At 42.3% G+C, this 23,271-nt stretch overlaps 1 protein-coding gene across 1 annotated transcript; it reads right to left on the minus strand.

Moving 5' to 3' along the window:
- Positions 1–6,785: 6,785 nt before the first annotated feature.
- Positions 6,786–22,777, minus strand: SLC25A4 (solute carrier family 25 member 4). Its single transcript, XM_056551689.1, has 4 exons — positions 22,617–22,777; positions 9,370–9,856; positions 8,743–8,883; positions 6,786–7,178 (listed from the first exon to the last, which is right to left on the minus strand). The coding sequence occupies exons 1-4, from the start codon at positions 22,725–22,727 to the stop codon at positions 7,021–7,023; spliced, it is 897 nt and encodes a 298-aa protein (XP_056407664.1). The 5' UTR covers positions 22,728–22,777; the 3' UTR covers positions 6,786–7,020.
- Between the last annotated feature and the right edge of the window lie 494 nt (positions 22,778–23,271).

Consider the following 23,271-nt stretch of genomic DNA (forward strand, 5'->3'; position numbering starts at 1 on the left):
TCATAAGCGTGATAAAGTAAAGTGGTGGGGTAAATGCTGGTTATAGAGCCTATACAACAATACAAGTGTTGTAATAAAGACTTATGCAGCCAAGCACAGGACCACCCAACATTTCGTGCACTAAGGATTCATCTGGGGCTTGTGAATGTTATGAAAATGTATTTGAGGCCATGTAGCATTGCACCAAGGGGCTAGTGGACGCCCCTAGTGCACCAAAGTCATAGTTAAATAATTAGAAACGGTGCAACATAATAGAAAACGGTAAATATCTTTGTAATCAGGGTATGTGGGTTGCTGTCAGTTTCATGTATAATGATTTAGTTAAAGGGGTATTCTGGTGTTTGAAAATTGTATATCATTACATGAAGATCTGTAAAATTATATAATATTATATACTTTTGTGCAATAGTAATGCTTTCTGAATGCTTTGGCCACCCATGGGACCCTATTACACAGTGCAATTATTGGCTGAATAGGCTGATACCACCCTGTGTCATGGGGCCGGCAATCAGCTGACGAATAGCAAACACTATGTGCGGCTGATGGCTAATTACATAAAGTGCAGCACAAATGATCCATTAATTGTTTGTGCAGCCCCTCTTCCCCATAGCAAGCCATATAGGTGATCTAGGGATTGATGCTTGTTATCTGGCAGCACCACAAAGCTGGGACCACTCTTACAGAAGTCCAACTTCCGTATTCTGAAGAGGAAAAGGGATGAAAACCAGGGGAACTTTGGCGCAAATCCAAACCGACAAGTGGCACAGTGTGTCCACCATTGTGGTGTTACAGATATGTTGTGTTCTGAAATGACAATCCTAAAAGTTACTTTTAAAAAGGTTTTAAATCAAAGCCCTTTGACGTGAATTTAATAGATTTCAGAACCATTAAAATAATGTTTAAAACTGTCATTTACTGAGAAGCATAACAGGAGAATAATTTATAAAATGGTATCATTACAATATTACTAATGTTAGGAAAGTGTGGTTAAATTATATGCCCTTGAGAGAGTTATTTTATGTGTAACAGTCATTAAAAAATTTTTTCACACAGACACATCAAAAGATTTCGTTGTTCAGGATCTCAATAGTGTGGCAGTTTCGGGGGGGATAAGCATGTAGCTGCATGCTTCTCCTGGCTATATCTAATGTTTGGTGGGCTCTCATCACTGAAGCCCCAACTAATCGAAACATTTAAATTTTTTTTTAAGGATGAAAAGCATACCTGTACACTCTTGTCCCACTTCCCTTCTATGACGCATGCTCAGGAGCTGAGTGTGGGTCATAGCGGGGTGGGACCTGTGGCTAATGCCGAACTTCCCCTTTCCCGGTGATGCCCAGCATTAACCCCTTAGACACCGCAATCAAAGTTGATTGCGGCATCTAAAATGTTAAAACACTTCCCAGCTACTTAGTCGTGAAACAGTGGTGTCCCGATCAGCTGAGAGGATGGCGGGTAATCCAAAGCTCCAGTCAGTCAGGCTGGAGCAATGAAGCAATGATGACACTGATCAATGCTATACTATGGCATAGCATTGAACAGTATATGCAAAATAAATGTTAACAAAATAAACATGTGGTATGTCTGAACTACACTGCTCAAAAAAAAAAAAGGGAACACTAAGATAACACATCCTAGATCTGAATGAATGAACTAATTGTATGAAATACTGTCATCTTTACACAGTTGAATGTGCTGACAACAAAATCACACAAAAATTATCAATGGAAATCAAATTTATCAACCCATGGAGGTCTGGATATGGAGTCACACTCAAAATCAAAGTGGTAAACCGCACTACAGGCTGATCCAACATTGATGTAATGTCCTTAAAACAAATCAAAATAAGGCTCAGTAGTGTATGTGGCCTCCACATGCCCGGATGACCTCCCTACAACACCTGGGCATGCTCCTGATGAGGTGGCGGATGGTCTCCTGAGGGATGTCCTCCCAGACCTGGACTGAAGCATCCGCCAACTCCTGGACAGTCTGTGGTGCAACGTGGCGTTGGTGGATGAAGCGAGACATGATGTCCCAGATGTGCTCAATCAGATTCAGGTCTGGGGAACGGGCGGGCCAGTATATAACATCAATGCCTTTCTCTTGCAGGAACTGCGGACACACTCCAGCCACATGAGGTCTAGCATTGTCTTGCATTAGGAGGAACAGCCAACGGCACCAGCATATGGTCTCACAAGATGTCTGAGGATCTCAGTACCTAATGGCAGTCAGGCTACCTCTGGCAAGCACATGGAGGGCTATGCAGCCCCCCAAAGAAATGCCACCCCACATCATTACTGACCCACCGCCAAACCGGTCATGCTGGAGGATGTTGCAGGCAGCAGAATGTTCTCCAAGGCATCTCCAGACTCTGTCACATGTGCTCAGTGTGAACCTGCTTTCATCTGTGAAGAGCACAGGGCACCAGTGGAGAATTTGCCAATCTTAATGTTCTCTGGCAAATGTCAAACGTCCTGCATGGTGTTGGGTTGTAAGCACAACCCCCACCTGTGGATGTCGGGCCCTCATACCACCCTCAAGGAGTCTGTTTCTGACCATTTGAGTGGACACATGCACATTTGTGGCCTGCTGGAGGTCATTTTGCAGGGTTCTGGCAGTGCTCCTACTTTTCCTCCTTGCACAAAGGCGGAGGTAGCAGTCCTGCTGCTGGGTTGTTGCTCCTACGACCTACTCCACATCTCCTCTTGTACTAGCCTGTCTCCTGGTAGCACCTCAATGCTCTGGACACTACGCTGACAGACACAGCAAACCTTACCACAGCTCGCATTGATGTGCCATCTTGGATGAGCTGCACTGCCTGAGCCACTTGTGTGGGTTGTAGACTCCGTCTGATGCTACCACTAGAGTGAAAGCACCGCCAGCATTCAAAAGTGACCAAACATCAGCCAGGAAGCATAGGGACTGAGAAGTGGTCTGTGGTCACCACCTGCAGAACCACTCCTTTATTGGGGGTGTCTTGCTAATTGCCTATAATTTTCACCTGTTGTCTGTTCCATTTGCACAACAGCATGTGAAATTGATTGTCAATCAGTGTTACTTCCTGAGTGGACAGTGTGATTTCACAGAAGTGTCATTGACTTGGAGTTACATTGTGTTGTGTTCCCCTTTTTTTTTTTTTTTTTTTTTTTTTTTTGAGCAGTGTATAAAAATATAATGTAACTCTAACCGCACGTTCAATGGCGTATATGTAAAAAAAAAATTCTGAATTGCCTATTTTTGGTCACTCTGTAAACCCTAAAATGTTTTTATTATAAAAAGCTGTCAAAAAGTCCCATCAAAACAAGAATGGTACCAATAAAAAATAGATATCACGTCGCAAAAATGAGCCCTCACCCTTCCCGGTATAGATATATAAAGTAAAGTAAAACAAAACCTATATAATTTGGGTATCATTGTAATCACATATGGACCTATAGAATAAAGATAATGTGCCATTTTTACAGATTTTACTGATTTTTAGAAGGGGAGGCGAAAAAAAAGCAAAAATGAAAAAAATAAACTGATGTCCCTAAGGGGTTATATAACTAATGTTTTAAGAATTTTTTTTTCACTGTGCTCTATTATGGACATTTATCAACGGGTTTAGTCAGGTTTTCTTTACTATAATTGTCGCAACTGCGACTATGCGATTTTTCGTGCGACATTTTGACGCGAAAGCGAGAAAAGCAAGTTTTCCCAAAATTTACTACGTAGTAATAATTTTAAAATGGGCAACAGGGTTAAAAATTGACTAAATTTACTCCAGCTCAAACATGGAGCAGAAAAAGCTACTACCAAAGTAAAAAAGGAAAAATTGCTTATGTGAAAGAAAATTATCAACAGGCTGAAACCAGTTGATAAATAAGTCAGACATAAGCAAAAAAAAAGTAAGGAAAAAATTACTAAAAAAAAGATACATAAGCAAACATTGATAAATGTCCCTCTATGAGATCAAAGCTACAGCCCATAACTCCAGCTTACATATAGTGTCCATTAAATCCTATGGTGGGCAAAAAAAAACATTTCCTGTTTCATTCCTGATTTATTCGAATCAGGCTGCTGTTTAGTCAAATCCCTCCATGACTAAGTATCATATTAAAGAATTATCCCAGAAAGATTGTTGTTTATGGCTAAATCTAAGCTCTAAATATTTATTTGTTTTTACACTTATTTAAAAATATGGCAACTTCACCAGATATTCCAGAAATAATGTTAGTATAGCACCACCTGTGGTTTACTGTGTCCACCTCACGCAGAGAGGAGGCATCTGGCGCACCATAATAGGGATCTGTCCATGTACCTGGGGAAGAGAGAAGCTACACTATAGACCCCCATACAAAGCCAGATGAACCCGATTAATTCCGGGGGACTACTATCCAACTGTCTTATGTGTATGAGTGCCTCCCAACTCTCCCCTGACAAATATTTTGGGGGAGAAAAGGATAAGGCATGTTGGATCTGCATGGCCTGGACCTTTTTGTTCTCTGTGATATAAGCTTAAAGGGGTACTCCATCCACAGACATCTTATCCCCTGTCCAAAGGATAGGAGATAAAATGTCTGATCTTGCTTCTTTATGCACATTAATACAAATTTTTACCTGGGGTGCCCAAACTTTTGATCCCCACTGTAAGTGACCCCCCGTTTTAATGCTGTTCACATGCACCATAACCCAGTGTATTGGATTTAGAGAAGGATAGTGAGAAGGATAATGGGGATATTTGCACCAATTTTAATCAAAGGACATGAGGCACTTATTAAGGCATATTTTACCTCTGATATCTGCTGGGAATTCTCTTACAAATTTATGTCCAATTTTTCAGTTTCCTAAAAAGAATGGCAGATTGGCATTCGGATTGATATAGAGCAGACATAGGAGCTGAGCTGAGTTACCTCTGATGCATGCCAGTCATTTAGGTTATGTGGCATATGTCATAGTTGGGCTGAACTAGATCGAAGATATGACCGTACATTGCAATACAGTAATAATGCAGTGTACTATATCAACAAACAATCAAGCCATCACAAATCAATGGAAACAAAATTTTTTTTAAATCCCCTCAATAAAAATTTAAACCATCCCTTTTCCCATTTTTTAAATAAATAGAGATAAGCAAAACCACAATAAATATATTTGGAACTGCGGTGTATGGAAATGGCTTAATACAAGTTAATATTATTTATTCCGTACAATAAATACTGTAAGTGGAAAAAAAATTTTTTTTATGGATTTTCTGCTTTTTTTCCCTAAAGTTGAAGAATTCATATACTCAAATGCAGTTTTTCTAGAAAAGATATAAATGAAGGGTAATCTCTTTGCACAGTATTGTACATGGATGCAAATGCTCTAGTACAAATAGGTATTATACTGAACTACAGAGCCTAATGACATAACAGAAACAGCTGGGTTTTCAATATATTTGAAATTACATATGTATGTACCAGGCCACCTCAAGGAGCCCCACTTTAAGATTACTGTTAAATTGTGCTTTAAATTACTCAAAATAATTACATAGTTCCAACTAGGATTGTTCAGCTTTCTAAAACTGCTATACGAGGGCCTGTGGCCTCTACAAAAATATTTTCTTTTCACGATTCTTGTTCATACATTCTTTAGAATGTATGAATGTATGGCCACCCCCTTGACAATCCATAGACTGTTAAGGGGCAGTCATAACCAATAAGTAGACAATGGGGTTTGAACCTAAGCAATCTTCCCGTTAACAACTGAGTCATAGTGACTGCCTAGTTCACAATCTAGACCCTAAATTGGCTGAAAATGACTGTATTCATAGTTAGAGAATTAGGTGTGTGTTGGAGGTAAAAAGTAAACACCCTAAGCTTAAAAGCTTTGGATCCACAGGGATCATGACAGCTACCTTTTTTGAAAAGGCCAAAGGTCCTCTTTAAGAAGTTATACCCCATGAGGCATTTACGAACATACACATGATGTTCTCGAACGAAAATTTTAAAAACTCTGGATTAGGAGACTTTCTGATCTTTCAGTCTTAACCTCAAAGGGGTACTCCGGCCCTGAGACATCTTATCCCCCTATCCAAAGGATAGGGGATAAGATGTCTCACCGCGGGGGTCACACCACTGGGGACCCCCGCAATCTTGTATTCGCCACCCACCTGTTTGAGGTGCACGCCGCGGTGCCAGCTCACAAACTACCGGGTGGCAACCACAGGGCCGGAGTATCGTTACATAACAATTCTGCCCCCGTGTGATGTCACCCCCCGCTGTGCAAGTCTATGGGAGGGAGCGTGACGGCCATCACGCCCCCTCCCATAGACTTGCATAGCGGGGGCGGGGGGGGGGGGGGGTTGTGATGTCACACGGGGGCGGAGTCGTGATGTCATGATACAATCTCTATGCAACTAAAGCATCCATGTTATAGTAAAATCCTGTATGTCATCCTCTCCTGGCGTCACAGAGGTGGTATATGTTGTTCTTCTTTTGGTTGCCGCATGTAGCAAACAGTTAGAGGTTTCTGTCTCCTCACCCACATAATATATGCAAAAATCTATTGTAAAACAGATGGCACACTATATCTCATGAAGCATTCTCTTCATTATATTAGATGTTGATGGCACTTTGTACAGACCTGGGCCATGGGCGATGCCGATAAATAGCACAGTTATGTTTTTTGTCATTAACCAATGAGATGCTATTATTGTCCTTATAAATAAGAACTATAACACACTGTGTAAGACATATTTTATTTATAAATTACATAACTTCATTCCTTTACATGTGTTTCATAGGTTTCCATGGATCCAACTACAAGCATACGAAATGCAACAACTTACAAGAGATGAGATTGTACCAATTCTTAACGTGTACACAATATGCATCCTAAAGTGCACAGGCTAAGAATACGCTATGTGTTCTTGTTGCATACCTGCCCTTTACGCTCTGTTAATTTCCCTAGGAAATAGGATTTTTGTCCCCTGAAATCAGATGCATTATGAGTCTTTATGAACTATATAGAAAGGATTAACATGTCATATTTATTAGGTTATGCATATTTCTTGATTTCGTCATACAATACGAGGACAAATGCACCACCCATGCCTCTCAGAACGTTGGACCAGGCACCCTTGAAGAAGGCTTTAGGTCCTTCATCTTTGGAAATCTTCTTCCAGCAGTCAATTGTTCCCTTGTACATGATATCAGCTGTTTGGGAATTAAAACATAAAAAATATTAGAAAAAGAGCAAACTTGGAAAGAGTCCAGTAGGTTATGAGTATAATGCACAGGAAGTCAATTTCTACGTTGTACAATTCTGTAAGTAGTAATTTTTTTTTTTTTTTTTTTGAGAAACAGCGCCATTCTTGCTGATGGTTTGGATACTGCCATTGCAGCTTAGCCCATTTACTTAAATGTGGCTAAGTTGGTGTACCAAACTCTGCCATGGGCTTTTAGAGTACTATTGTTTCTCATGTAGGAAGGCGAGTCTTTCTTTCTAATATGAGATAACCGCGTTTATATTTCAATGTCTAAAAAGAAACAAATGACCTGGCACTGCTGCTTCACTCACTAATGACACCGATCCCGTTAGACACAATCATGCAGCCTGTCTGTGCATCGATATCGGTGGTGCTCGACTTGTATCAGGTACAGGTCATTGTATAATCGGTAGCAAAGAAAAGACAAGTGCACTCACCACTGTGTATGCCTCTTCTTTATTTTAGCGTTCCATATGGAATAACATAGACATGGGTGCAGGGGGACGATAGCGACGCCATGTTCAATGGGCTACGGAGCCGTTTCAGTGTTCAATGTTTAATGGGCTACGGAACCCTTTCAGTGTTCAATGGGCTACGGAACCGTTTCGCACAAACTTGTGCTTCTTTAGGCCCCTTAGGGGCCTAAAGAAGCACAAGTTTGTGCGAAACGGTTCAGTAACCCATTGAACATCTCGTCGCTGTTGTCCCCCTGCACCCATGTCTATGTTATTCCATATGAAACACTAAAATAAAGAAGAAGCATACGAAGTGGTGAGTGCATTTGTCTTTTCTTTGCTTTTATATTTCCTTCTCTGACCACATCCAAACCAGTGACAACTTATTAAGCTCTAAGTTTCTAAAGAACATGTCTGACAAAGGCACGTAGGGTAAACCACAGTCGGTGTCCAAGGCCAAGCAGAGTGTTTTTTTGACATTATATATAGATTTAAACTGTGCATCAGGTTTTTAACAAACCAGCAGCTAGGCCAAATGATTCAATATGAATGTTAGTGCTGATTATTGCATTCTTTTCCACCATGAACATATAAGAGATGTGCACGATTGTGGGCGGTCTGACAACAAGGACCCTCAATGATATCGATAACGGGACTTTGGAACAGCCGTGATCAAGTATGCACACTGCTACTCTATTCATCGTCAAATATAGCCAAGCACTGTAGTCCTCTTTCTTCAGCAGTCCCATAGACAGCGAATGTAGCTGCCATGCACATACTGGACTGCCACTTGATTCCAACAGGAGCTTTTGGAGTCCCATTCTCAAAATCCAGGAGAAAGGGGGGATTACCCCCACCATGATCATACACATGTCCCCTATTTTTTAGATAGCGGATAAGTGTTCATGGTGGCAAAACCCCTTAAACCAGCCCAACTAGACCATGCAAACAGGAGAAATGTAAAAATTGCCTCCAGTCTTAAAGCATCAAGGTCCCAATTTTGGGAAATATATTCCAAGATGAAACAATTCTTATTTTGACCTTTTCATCTCTTACCTCCTTTCCTACCAGACTGCATCATCATACGACGTCGGACAGTGTCGAAGGGATAGGAGACAAGACCAGCTACGGCAGTGACACTCTGAGCAATCATCCAGCTTACGAAAATGTGCACATTCTTGGGATCTGGCATCATGCCTGTTGGGAAATCACAAAGTAGTTTAGCATAAAATAATGGCAATTGCTTGCATTCAAACTATACCACCCATGGAAATTTTTTGGGATTATTTTTTAGAATAAAACACCTTTTTTTTGCCAGATCTAACTGATTTATTATATGATCTATACCCAAAACATTTCAAGGAAAACTATGCCATGTAAATCCTGATAGGCAGGAGGAACTTTGGTCGGGGCCATATGTAATTGAGCGAGTTATGGCAGTAACAGTTAAGCAACGTGTTATCCGTGTTAGAGGTAAAGCTCTTACTTAACCTGCAATTTACCGGAATGGTGGATTGTGAAACAATAATAAAAATGATAATAATTGTTTTGTGTAACATCAAAGCAAATGTTTGGGGAGAGTTGGTTTAAATTGGGTTTGCGTAATTATAAAATAATAGATCAATTGCATGACATTTGTTAGTAAAGTATCTGGATTTAACACCATCATTGGATTTCTCTTACCCTTAGCGGTATCATAGACACCAAAGTAGGCAGCTCTGTAAATGATGATACCCTGGACAGAAACATTGAATCCCTGGTAGAGACCTTTAGCACCGTCTGACTTCCAGATTTTGGCAATGCAATCTGCAAGGCCACCAAACTCTCTCTGGGCTGGGCCTTTACCGACATCAGCAGCTAGACGGGTTCTGGCGAAATCCAGAGGGTACACAAAGCACAGGGAAGTGGCACCAGCAGCTCCTCCAGATGCCAGGTTACCAACGAAAAACCTCCAGAACTGAGTGTGCCTGTCTACACCCCCCAGAAAGATCTGCTTGTACTTGTCCTTAAAGGCAAAATTAAGAGCTTGGGTTGGGAAATAACGGATGACATTAGCAAGATTGCCTCTCCAGAAGGAAATGAAGCCTTGTTCTTTGGGAATTCGGACCACGCAGTCCATAATTCCCTTGTATTGCATGTCAACTGAAATCTGCTTGCTGGCATGCTGGACCTAAAGAGAGACGTAAAAGAAGGTAAATATTCATGTAGACTAGCGAGCAAATCATCTGTGCTATGCTACCAGTAGTCTAACTGAAAGATGTCAGTACATTGCATGCTAATCTTATTTACAACATGAGCGATTTACATCTACATGCATCTTTGCCTTTAGGATTCAGCTTTTCATACCCTGATATATTTAGTTTTTTATCATCTTTATTGCACATTGCTGTACAATAGCATATACCTGCACTTCTTCAGGTCTTCCCTTTTACATTTAAAAGATATCGTTATATTATAAAGTAAATATAGTCATAGTAAATATAGTGCCTCAACATACTAATGTACATCATAAATTGTTCAGATATTCCAGGTGCTTATGGATTGGGTACAGTGAATGGTGTTGCAATAATCTCAGCATATGAAAGGTTTTTGTTTTCCGAATGTTCAGAGTTAAAGGGGTACTCCGCTGCTCAGCGTTGGGAACATACTAGAGCCGGCGCCGGGAGCTAGTGATGTCATAGCCACGCCCCCTCAATGCAAGTCTATGGGAGGGGGCGTGACGGCTGACACGCCCCCCTCCCATAGACTTGCATTGAGGGGGCGGGACGTGATGTCATGAGGAGACGGGTTATGATATCACGAGCTCCCAGCGCCGGCTCCAGCGTTCAGAACAGTTTGTTTCAAACACTGAGCAGAAGAGTACCCTTTTAACCCATTAAGGACTCAGCCCATTTGGGCCTTAAAGGGGTACTCCGGTGGAATTTTTTTCATTTTTTTTTAAATGAACTGGTGCCAGAAAGTTAAATAGATTTGTAAATTACTTCTATTAAAAAAATCTTTATCCTTTCAGTACTTTTTAGCAGCTGTTTGCTACAGAGGAAAATCTATATTTTTTTAATTTCTTTTTTGTGTTGTCCACAGTGCTCTCTGCTGACACCTGATGCCCGTATCAGGAACTGTCCAGAGCAGGAGAAAATCCCCAAAGCAAACCTATGCTGTTCTGGACAGTTCCTGCCACGGGCAGAGGTGTCAGCAGAGAGAACTGTGGACAACACAAAAAAGAAATTCAAAAAGTAAAGAATTTCCTCTGTAGTATACAGCTGCTAAAATGTACTAATAGGATTAAGATTTTTTAATAGAAGTAGTTTACAAATCTGTTTAACTTTCTGGCACCAGTTCATTTAAAAAAAAAAAAAAAGTTATCCACCGGAGTACACCTTTAAGGACATTTTGGTTTTTCCTCCTCGCCTTCAAAAAATCACAACTATTTTATATTTTCATTAACAGACTAGTATGAGGGCTTGTTTTTTGTGCAACCAGTTGTCCATTTTAATGCCATCACTCACGTTACCATAAAATGTATGGCACAACAAAAAAATGCTATTTGTGTGGGGAAATTAAAAAGAAAAACACAATTTTTACAAATTTTGGAAGGTTTCATTTTCACGCCGTAAAATTTATGGTAAAAATGACGTGTTCTTTATTATTTGGGTCAATACAATTAAAATGATACCCATGATAGCATACTTTTCCATTAATGTTGCACTTAAACAAAATCGCAAACTTTTTAACCAAATTAGTACTTTTAACCCCTTAACGACGCAGGACATAAATGTACGTCCTGGTGATGTGGTACTTAACGCACCAGGACGTACATTTACGTCCTGAGCATAACCGCGGGCATCGGAGCGATGCCGGCATCATGTGGGCAGGTCCCAGCTGTGGATCGCAGCCAGGATAATGGCGGACACCCGCGATCAATACAGATCACGGCATCTGCAGCATCGCGGTCACTTAACAGGATGATCGGATCACCCGCAGCGCTGCCGCGGCGATCCGATCATCCTGCACAGCAGACGGAGGTCCCCTCACCTGGCTCCGCTGCCTTCCGGGAGACTTCTGCTCTGATCTGCCTTCCCGCAGACCAGAACAGAAGATGACCGATAATGCTGATCAGTGCTGTGTCCTATACATAGCACTGAACAGGATTAGCAATCGAATGGTTGCTATAAATAGTCCCCTATGGGGACTATAAGAGTGTAAAAATTAAAGTAAAAAAAAGTTAAAAAAATGTGAAAAACCCCCTCCCCCAATAAAAACGTAAATTGTCCCATTCTCCCTATTTTACCCCCAAAAAGTGTAAAAAAAATTATTTTATATACATATTTGGTATTGCCGCATGTGTAAATGTCCGAACTATTAAAATAAAATGTAAATGATCCCGTACGGTGAACGGCATGAACGTAAAAAAAAAAATGTAATAAAGGTTTTGTATAAGCAAATATGGTATTAATAAAAAGTAAAGATCCCGGCGCAAAAAATTAGCCCTCATACCGCCGCTTATACGGAAAAATTTAAAAGTTATAGGTCTTCAAAATAGGGGGATTTTAAACGTACTCATTTGGTTAAAAGGTTTGCGATTTTTTTTAAGCGCAACAGTAATAGAAAAGTGTATAATCATGGATAGCATTTTAATTGTATTGACCCAGAAAATAAAAAACACATGTCATTTTTACCATAAATTTTACGGCGTGCAAACAAAACCTTCCAAAATTAGCAAAATTGCGGTTTTCTTTTTAATTTCCCCACACAAATAGCATTTTTTTGGTTGCGCCATACATTTTATGGTAAAGTGAGTGATGGCATTACAACGGACAACTGGTCGCGCAAAAAACAAACCCTCATACTAGTCTGTGGATGAAAATATAAAAGAGTTATGATTTTTTGAAGGGGAGGAGGAAAAAACGAAAAAGTCCTTAAAGAGTACCTCTCATCAAAAAAATTGTTTTTTATTTTATAGTTTAATATGTATAGATTGATTTTCTAATTGAGTTCTATTAAAAAAAATGTATACTTTTATGTGTTTTTTGTGTTTATACTTTTGTCCACTAGTGGTCTCCCTAGGAGTCCCTTTTTTAGTGATTTCGGACTCACGCCGGCCTGGCAGCTGAGTCCGAAATCACATACTCACGCAGCTCCCCGCCTGTCAATCAGACAGAGGGAGCGAGCGCTGTGCGCACATCCCTGCAGGGCGCGCTCCTGACTCTGCCGTTGTGAGGTGAAAAATTCAAACCCGTGGCTCTGCAAGATAGAAGCAGCAGGGCTAGAGCTGGGGGTTGGCAGAGCAAGGGGAGAGAGGAGGTACACGCCCCCTCCCTTATCTCCCCGAGCTCCAGAGGATGCAGATCTCCACAGGGAGTACACGCCCCCTCCCTGAGCTCCCCGAGCTGAGGCCGCAGATTTCCATGGACAGTCAGAGCAGGGGAGAGGGGAGCTCGGGTAGAGCAGGTCTAGAAGCCAGAGCTCTGTTCCTCATCTCCCCTGCCTGAGCTCTGACTGTTTATTGTACACGGGCTGGGGATTCATACACTGCAGGGACTTGGAATAAATCTCTGCCTGGGGATGATTTCTATGTGAGGAGGGGGGTCCCTGGTGTGTATGTATGCTGGGAGTTGTAGTCACTGTTAGATGTGTGTGTGTAAGCTGGGAGTTGTAGTCCCTGTTATGTGTGTGTATGCTGGGAGTTTTAGTCCCTTTTAGGTGTGTGTATGTTGGGAGTTGTAGTCCCTATTAGGTGAGTGTGTGTATGCTGGGAGTTGTAGTCCCTGTTTGGTGTGTGTGTGTGTGAGTGTGTATGCTGGGAGTTGTAGTCCATGTTAAGTGTGTGTATACTGGGAGTTGTAGTCCCTGTTAGGTGTGTGTCTATATATGATGGGAGTTGTAGTCCTTGATAGGTGTGTGTGTGTGTATGTTGGGAGTTGTAGTCCCTGTTAGGTGTGTGTGTATGCTGGGAGTTGTAGTCCCTGTTAGGTGAGTGTGTGTGTATGCTGGCAGTTGTAGTCCCTGTTAGGTGTGTGTGTGTATGCTGATAGTTGTAGTCCCTTTTAGGTGTGTGTATGCTGGGAGTTGTAGTCCCTGTTAGGTGTGTGTCTATATATGATGGGAGTTGTAGTCCCTGTTAGGGGTGTGTGTATGCTGGGAGCTGTAGTCCCTGTTAGGTGTGTGTGTATGCTGGGAGTTGTAGTTCCTGTTAGATGTGTGTCTATATATGATGGGAGTTGTAGTCCCTGTTAGGTGTGTGTATGCTGGGACTTGTAGTCCATGTTAGGTGTGTGTATGCTGGGAGTTGTAGTCCCTGTTAGGTGTGTGTCTATATATGATGGGAGTTGTAGTCCCTGTTAGGAGTGTGTGTATGCTGGGAGCTGTAGTCCCTGTTAGGTGTGTGTGTGTATGCTGGGAGTTGTAGTTCCTGTTAGGTGTGTGTCTATATATGATGGGAGTTGTAGTCCCTGTTAGGTGTGTGTGTGTGTGTATGCTGGGTGTGTTAGTCCATGTTAGGTGTGTGTGTGTATGCTGGGAGTTCTAGTCCCTGTTAGGTGTGTGTGTGTGTGCTGGGAGTTCTAGTCCCTGTTATGTGTGTGTGTGTGTGTATGCTGGGAGTTTTAGTCCCTTTTAGGTGTGTGTGTGTGTATGCTGGGAGTTTTAGTCCCTATTAGGTGTGTGTGTGTATATGCTGGGAGTTGTAGTCCCTGTTAGATGAGTGTGTGTGTGCTGGCAGTTGTAGTCCCTGTTAGGTGTGTGTGTGTATGTATGCTGGGAGTTGTAGTCCCTGTTAGGTGTGTGTGTCTATATATGATGGGAGTTGTAGTCCCTGTTAGGTGTGTGCGTATGCTGGGCGTTGTAGTCCCTGTTAGGTGTGTGTATGCTGGGCGTTGTAGTCCCTGTTAGGTGTGTGTGTATGCTGGGAGTTCTAGTCCCTCTTAGGTGTGTGTATGCTGGGAGTTGTAGTCCCTGTTAGGTGTGTGTATGCTGGGAGTTTTAGTCCCTGTTAGGTGTGTGTATGCTGGGAGTTGTAGTCCCTGTTAGGTGTGTGTATGCTGGGAGTTGTAGTCCCTGTTAGGTGTGTGTGTATGCTGGTAGTTGTAGTCCCTGTTAGGTGTGTGTGTGCATATGCTGGGAGTTGTAGTCCCTGTTTAGTGTGTGTGTGTGTATGCTGGGAGTTGTAGTCCCTGTTAGGTGTGTATGCTGGAAGTTGTAGTCCCTTTTAGGTGTGTGTATGCTAGTGTTTCCCAACCAGGGCATGCTGGGAATTGTAGTTTTGCAACACCTGGAGACACCCTGGTTGGGAAACACTGGTGTATGCCCTGTAGAGGTGTGGTGAACTACAACTCCCAGGAGACTACAGAGGCAGCTGCTGGTGATATACCACAGACTGAAGACTCCTAAATGACACATGCTGGGAGTTGTATTCCCTTTTGTGTGTGTATCCCAGTGTATCCCAACCAGTTCTGAGTTATATTAGTGTACTGTGTATAACGCTGTATATATATATGTGTGCTGTGTATAACGCTGTATATATATATTAGTGTGCTGTGTATAACGCAGGTTTACTCAGGCTGCAAGGGGGAGGACGAACTGCACGGGCTGGTTTCCGCTTTTTCATGGGGTGTTCATTAGCCCCATAAAAAGGACATAGAAATGTATGGGGTTTGTACAGGACATGAATATCACTGTATGAACCCTGTACATTTCTATGTCAGCGTTCATACCGGGACGTAGAAATGTACGGGGTTCATACAGGGAAGCAGAGATGCACGGGGATCATACAGGGAAGCAGAGATGCACGGGGTCCTTACAGGGAAGCAGAGATGCACGGGGTCCATACAGGGAAGCATCTCTGCTTCCCTGTATGAACCCTGTGCATCTCTGCTTCCCTGTATGATCCCCGTGCATTTCTATGTCCCCTTTATGGGGCTAATGAACACCCCATGAAAAAGCGGAAACCAGCCCGAGCAGTTCGCGCCCCCACCCCTTGCAGCTCGAGGAAACCTGCGTTATACACAGCACACTAATATAACTCAGCCCTGGTTGGGAAACACTGGCATACACACACAAGGGACTACAACTCCCAGCATGTGTCATTCAGGAGTCTTCAGTCTGTGGTATATCCCCAGAGTTGCAGTTCACCACACCGATACAAGGCATACACCAGTGTTTCCCAACTAGGGGGCCTCCAGTTGTTGCAAATCTACAACTCCCAGCTTGCCCTGGTTGGGAAACACTAGCATACACACCTAACAGGGACTACAACTCCCAGCATACAGACACACACACCTAACAGAGACTACAACTCCCAGCATACACACCTAACAGGCACTACAACTCTCAGTATACACACACACACACACACACACACTTAACAGGGACTACAACTCCCAGCATACACACAGATAACAGGGACTACAACTCCCAGCATACACACACACATACACACACCTAACAGGGACTACAACTCCCAGCATGCACACACCTAACAGGGACTACAACTCCCAGCATACACACACCTAACAGGGACTACAACTCCCAGCATACACACACATAACAGGGACTACAACTCCCAGCATACACACACCTAACAGGGACTACAACTCCCAGCATACACACACACCTAACAGGGACTACAACTCCCAGCATACACACACATCTAACAGGGACTACAACTCCCAGCATACACACACACCTAACAGGGACTACAACTCCCAGCATACACATATACCTAACATGTACTACAACTCCCGGCATACACGCACACACCTAACAGGGACTACAACTCCCAGCATACACATATATAACAGGGACTACAACTCCCAGCATACACACACACACCTAACAGGGACTACAACTCTCAGCATCCATACACACACCTACATATCAGGAACTACAACTCCCAGCATACACACACCTAACAGGGACTACAACTCCCAGCATATACACACACCTAACAGGGACTACAACTCCCAGCATACACACACACCTAACAGGGACTACAACTCCCAGCATACACACACCTAACAGGGACTACAACTCCCAGCATACATACACACACCTAACAGGGACTACAACTCCCAGCATACACACACCTAACAGGGACTACAACTCCCAGCATACATACACACACACACACACACACACACACCTAACAGGGACTACAACTCCCAGCATACACACACCTAACAGGGACTACAACTCCCAGCATACACACACATAACAGGGACTACAACTCCCAGCATACACACACACCTAACAGGAACTACAACACCCAGCATACACACACACACCTAACAGGGACTACAACTCCCAGCATACACACACACATCTAACAGGGACTACAACTCCCAGCATACACACACACACACACCTAACAGGGACTACAACTCCCAGCATACACATATACCTAACAGGTACTACAACTCCCGGCATACACGCACACATCTAACAGGGACTACAACTCCCAGCATACACATATATAACAGGGACTACAACTCCCAGCATACACACACACACACCTAACAGGGACTACAACTCTCAGCATCCATACACACACCTACCTATCAGGGACTACAACTCCCAGCATACACACACCTAACAGGGACTACAACTCCCAGCATACACACATACCTAACAGGGACTACAACTCCCAGCATACACACACCTAACAGGGACTACAACTCCCAGCATACACACACCTAACAGGGACTACAACTCCCAGCATACATACACACACCTAACAGGTACTACAACTCCCGACATACACACACACCTAACGGGGACTACAACTCCCAGCATACACACATATAACAGGTACTACAACTCCCAGCATACACACACACCTAACAGGGACTACAACTCCCAGCATCCATACACACGCCTACCTAACAGGGACTACAACTCACAGCATACACACACCTAACAGGGACTACAACTCCCAGCATACATACACACACCTAACAGGGACTACAACTCCCAGCATACACACACCTAACAGGGACTACAACTCCCAGCATACATACACACACACACATACACACACCTAACAGGGACTACAACTCCCAGCACACACACACACACACCTAACAGGGACTACAACTCCCAGCATACACACACACCTAACAGGGACTACAACTCCCAGCATACACACACACCTAACAGGGACTACAACTCTCATCATATATATGGACACACACCTAACAGGGACTACAACTCCCAGCATACACACACACCTAACAGGGACTACAACTCCCATCATATGTAGACACACACCTAACAGGGACTACAACTCCCAGCATACACACACCTAACAGGGACTACAACTCCCAGCATACATACACACACCTAACAGGAACTACAACTCCCAGCATACACACACACACACGTAACAGGGACTACAACTCCCAGCATACACACACACCTAACAGGGACTACAACTCCTATTATATAGAGACAGGCACCTAACAGGGACTACAACAGCCAGCAAATACACACACACACACACACACCTAACAGGGACTACAACTCCCAACATACACACACACCTAAAAGGGACTAAAACTCCCAGCATACACACACACACACACACACACATAACAGGGACTACAACTCCCAGCATACACACACACATCTAACAGGAACTAAAACTCCCAGCATACATACACACAACAGGGACCCCCCCTCCTCCTCACATAGAAATCATCCCCAGGCAGAGATTTATTCCCAGTCCCTGCAGTGTATGAATCCCCATCCCGTGTACAGTAAACAGTCAGAGCTCAGGCAGGGGAGTTGAGGAACAGAGTTCTGGCTTCTAGACCTGCTCTAGCCGAGCTCCTCTCTCCCCTGCTCTGACTGTCCATGGAGACCTGCGGCCTCAGCTCGGGGAGCTCAGGGAGGGGGCGTGTACTTCTCCCCGTGGAGATCTGCATCCTCCGGAGCTCGGGGAGATAAGAGAGGGGGCGTGTACCTCCTCTCTCCCCTTGCTCTGCCCTCCCCCAGCTCTAGCTTCGGAAATCTTAGGAGAGCTGGGGGAGGAGCGGACACAAGAATTGACGGGTGTGCAAAAATCCACCTCACACCGGCCCTCCCCTGTGCTTCACATGTATGCGCTCTCCAGAAAGGGAGCGCAGCATACAGGAAGAAGGACGGATGCTGGCCCGGCCAGGCTTCGGATTACGTTGCGCCTGCCGGGCCATGCCCACTTCCTGCCCTTGTATACTGCTCAACACTGAGCTACCAAAGATGCTATGAAAAAGGTATTTACAGGGGGTTTTAAACAAAAATAAATACAGGGATAGAGATAGTTAGAGTCAGGGACAGATGGGGAGGGGGATTAGGGAAAGTTTAGTTGATGATAGGTGCTCTTTAAGGCCCAAATGGGCTGAGTCCTTAAGGGGTTAAAATCCCTCTATTTTGAAGACCTATAACTTTTTCTTTATAAGATCTGTGCTTTTTATTGATACCATATTTTGCTTTTAAACAACTTTTAATGCAATTTTTTAAATTAATTTTTGGGGGAATAAAATGTTATAATAAAAAGCAGCAATTTTGGACTTTTTTTTTTTTTTTTTACGTTCACGCTGTTCACCATACGGTATCATTAAAATGATATTTTAATAGTTCAAATATTTACACACGAGGCGATACCAAATGTTTGATTCAAATGTCACCAGTACCGCTTTGTTTTCATTGTACATATGCATGGATCGCTCGGATATCAAAAACATTCTAGTAATATGTTGTGAGCCAGAAAGTGACAAATAAAAATATTATGGGCTGTGTCCAAAGAAATGATATCCATTGATGACTGATGTCATTGGCCAGGTGTTTATAAAAGAAAAGTAAATCACTGTATGGCTATGAGTTGTGAAACATGCCAACAGAAAGTGATGTCATCGTTTTGTATTATTGTTACCAAAAAAAAGTCCAAACCCTGTACAAAGCAAATAGACAGGTAGGTAGATAGATAGGTGGTTGGAAAGAATAGATAGATATAAGAGTGGTTAGAAATATTAGATAGATAGACAAACAAACAGATAGATATTTAGATAGATAGTATCTAGATATATAGATTGAATCCAGATAGATAGATAGATAGATAGATAGATAGATAGATTGTATCTAGATAGAAAGATAGATAGTATCATTTATGCAGGCCAAAAAAACATAATTAGTTAGCCGTACACCCCCTGTGTAAATAGGGGATGTGACACTGACAATAAGGTAAGTGAAAAGCTGCACGAGCGATCCAGTAATTGTTCATGCAGTCCGGTCTGCAGGATGATTAAGCCCCATTTTTTTTACTGATTTGACCTAGATACTAAACCATCTTCTTTCTAATCTTGTTTGTTTCTTGTACATTATTTTGGGGATGAAATGCTTTACAGCAAGCCTTATGGACATAGGTGCAATAGACTGACCCAGACCCTTTTCATTAGAAGGTGAGAGGTGTCTGGGAATGTTGTGTGACCTTTGCAGAGGTCAATATAAGGGGGGGGGGGGAGCTAGGTTGAGCTCTAAGCATTATCTATTGGGAATGGTGTCTATACACTAGTGCAGTGGTCTTCAACCTGTGGACCTCCAGATGTTGCAAAACTACAACTCTCAGCATGCCCGGACAGCCAACGGCTGTCCGGGCATGCTGGGAGTTGTAGTTTTGCAACATCTCGACGTCCACAGGTTGAAGACCACTGCACTAGTGTCACCTTTAACTGTAACTATATACAGGAGGGCAAAGCTTAAAGGGGTACTCCACTGGAAAACTTTTTTTTTTTTATTAACTGGTGCAAGAAAGTTAAACAGATTTGTAAATTACTTCTATTTAAAAATCGTAATCCTTCCAGTACTTATTAGCTGTTGTATGAGCCAGAGGAAGTTCTTTTTGAATTTCCTTTCTGCCTGACCACAGTGCTTTCTGCTGACACCTCTGTCCACTTTAGGAACTGTCCAGAGTAAGAGCAAATCCTCATAGCAAACCTATCCTGCTCTGGACAGTTCCTGATATGGAAAGAGGTGTCAGCAGAGAGCACTGTGGTCAGACAGAAAAAAAAAATAAAAAATAAAAAGAACTTCCTCTGGAGCATACAGCAGCTGATTAGTACTGGATGGGTTAATATTTTTTTTAATAGAAGTCATTTACAAATCTGTTTAACTTTCTGGCACCAGTTGAAAATGCTTTCCAGTGGAGTACCCCTTTAAAAGTGAAAAGTGATTTCATACAGAACAGGAAATCTCTGTTTTCTTTAGGTCTAGTGGCCAAAAGGAAAACTGCAAGATTTAAGGCTTATTTAAAAAATATGGATAGTAAAATGAAAAAAATTGGTAAAATATCACTAAATATTCTTTCAAAAAATATATTAAACAAAAATAGATTTAAGCAATAGGTCATTTTCTGATGAAACAAACCTTTTAAACAAGTACAGATAAACTAGATTGGCACTTGCATTGGGCACAAGTCTAAAGGGCCATTAGCCATAAGCCCTGTACAAAAAAAAATATGACATAAATGTACCCCCAGGTAAGCAAAGCATAAGAACAGAGGGGGAGATTTATCAAAACCTGTGCAGAGGAAAAGTTGCCCAGTTGCCCATATCAACCAATCAGATCTCTTCTTTCATTTTGCAGGCAAGTATACAACATCATGTACAACAGATAACGAATCTAGGTAGCTAATGAATGTGTCTGGGGTCACTGCTATTGATATCAAATTATAGTTACAACTTTCTGTTGTTTATTACAGTCTAGATTTACTGATAGAGTGTATTAAAGGCGTTATCCAGGGAAAAACTTTTTTTTTTTTTTTTTAATATATCAACAGGCTCCAGAAAGTTAAACAGATTTGTAAATGACTTCTATTAAAAAATCTTAATTCTTTCAATAATAATCAGCTGCTGAAGTTGAGTTGTTGTTTTCTGTCTGGCAACAGTGCTCTCTGCTGACATCTCTGCTTGTCTCGGGAACTGCACAGAGTAGAATAGGTTTGCTATGGGGATTTGCTTCAAAACTGGGCGGTTCCCGAGACAGGTGTCATCAAAGAGCACTTAGACAGAAAAGAACAACTCAACTTCAGCAGCTCATAAGCACTGAAAGGATTAAGATTTCTTAATAGAGGTAATTTACAAATCTGTTTAACTTTATGGAGCCAGTTGATATATAAAAAAAAGTTTTTTCCTGGATAACCCCTTTAAATGTGATAGAAAACAAAAAAACGTTGTAGGTGTTATTAAAGTTTTATTTACTTAGTTTACACATTTTATTATTGAAATGAATCGGTGTTGATAATTATAATGTATGATGCACTGACATTTTAAATCCATACTGTTACACATACTACGGCTATTGCATATGCCATCACTATTACTAATCCAGCCATTGGTTGTATTAAACAATTGATAGAAAACGCTGAATTTCATGGCCGTGCCTCCGACGTCTGCATCTGTGAGCCTGGCTTGGCATGTGTTTCAGGTCAACCATGTGACAGACCAGTTCTAAAAACAGTCAATGGGCAGAGCAGGAGACACTTTCCATATTTAGTCACTCCGAGCTTTGCCTGGGATATGTCACGTAGTGCCCTCCCCCCAAACGAAGCCACTGCCCCTCCTGGCTCACGTGTATTCTGACTCTACAATGTGGTTTGGGCATCTTGTGACCTTCTGAGCTACATGTACCCTACTATTGCTGGAAGCTGGAGTCTAAGAGAGTGCAAACAATTACTGACCCCACATAGGATACTGTATAGCAATTAAAACATATTTTATAAAAATTCAAAATAAAGCTTTAAATATTTAGCAAATGTTACTGATCCATGCACTATTACCCCAGCAGTAAAGAATCTGAAGTGAATATAATTTACAGAGTATAAATAGACCTGATGTTAAAGCTACTGCTAAGACTACTACTACTACCGTTACTTTTACTACTAGTAATAATATTACGGTTATTACCTGCAGCAACAGCTTCACTCTTTCGATTGGGGCCACAGCAGTCTTAGATATAGCTGCAGCAATCCCGCCAGCTAAAAAGTCCTTCAGAAAGCTAATCGCTTGGTCACTCATCTTGAAAGTAGTAGAGCTCAAGCACCTGCTGCCTTACACGATAATGTCAATCCTTCTTCAGGCAGCTCCCTGTGTGCACTGCCAGCAAAAATAGGACCAGTGACAGGCTAACTCCTTTTTATAAAGACACTGGATCTCCCCCAGGGGGGGGATTTTGGGGGATGTTTGTAATTGGCTGCTGTGCCCAGAGCAGAGGGCACAAAGGGGCATGGGAGACATGTTGCTTCATGGAGACCCCCATGATTCACATAGGGACATTTAAAGGACATTTTAATGTTATCTGCTTCAGAGTGAACAGCTTTTTGTCACGGCATGTACCCATAATATTAATAGCATGCTGGGTAATCTAAAGAAGGATAGGGACATTAAGGAATGAAAATAATGGTGTTAATAATAGAGTGATCCATTGCCCCCTAAAAGACAGTGAATTTTTATGTCTGACCTGCACCGATTTACCAGGTAAAAATGTTTAACTCCTTTAAAGATGTTGTTAGTTACCGTTCCTTATTGGACTAAGTGGATGTGGATTTTCATTAGACATTTT

This window comes from Hyla sarda, chromosome 1, assembly GCF_029499605.1.
Source record: "Hyla sarda isolate aHylSar1 chromosome 1, aHylSar1.hap1, whole genome shotgun sequence".
Lineage (NCBI taxonomy): Eukaryota > Metazoa > Chordata > Amphibia > Anura > Hylidae > Hyla > Hyla sarda.

Coding starts and splice junctions, on each gene's coding strand:
- SLC25A4 (XM_056551689.1), bottom strand. CDS start 22,727: ATGAGTGACCAAGCGATTAGCTTTCTGAAGGACTTTTTAGCTGGCGGG. Junction 9,857..22,616: donor GAGTGAAGCTGTTGCTGCAG/GTAATAACCGTA, acceptor GTCTCTCTTTAG/GTCCAGCATGCCAGCAAGCA. Junction 8,884..9,369: donor TGTCTATGATACCGCTAAGG/GTAAGAGAAATC, acceptor ATTTCCCAACAG/GCATGATGCCAGATCCCAAG.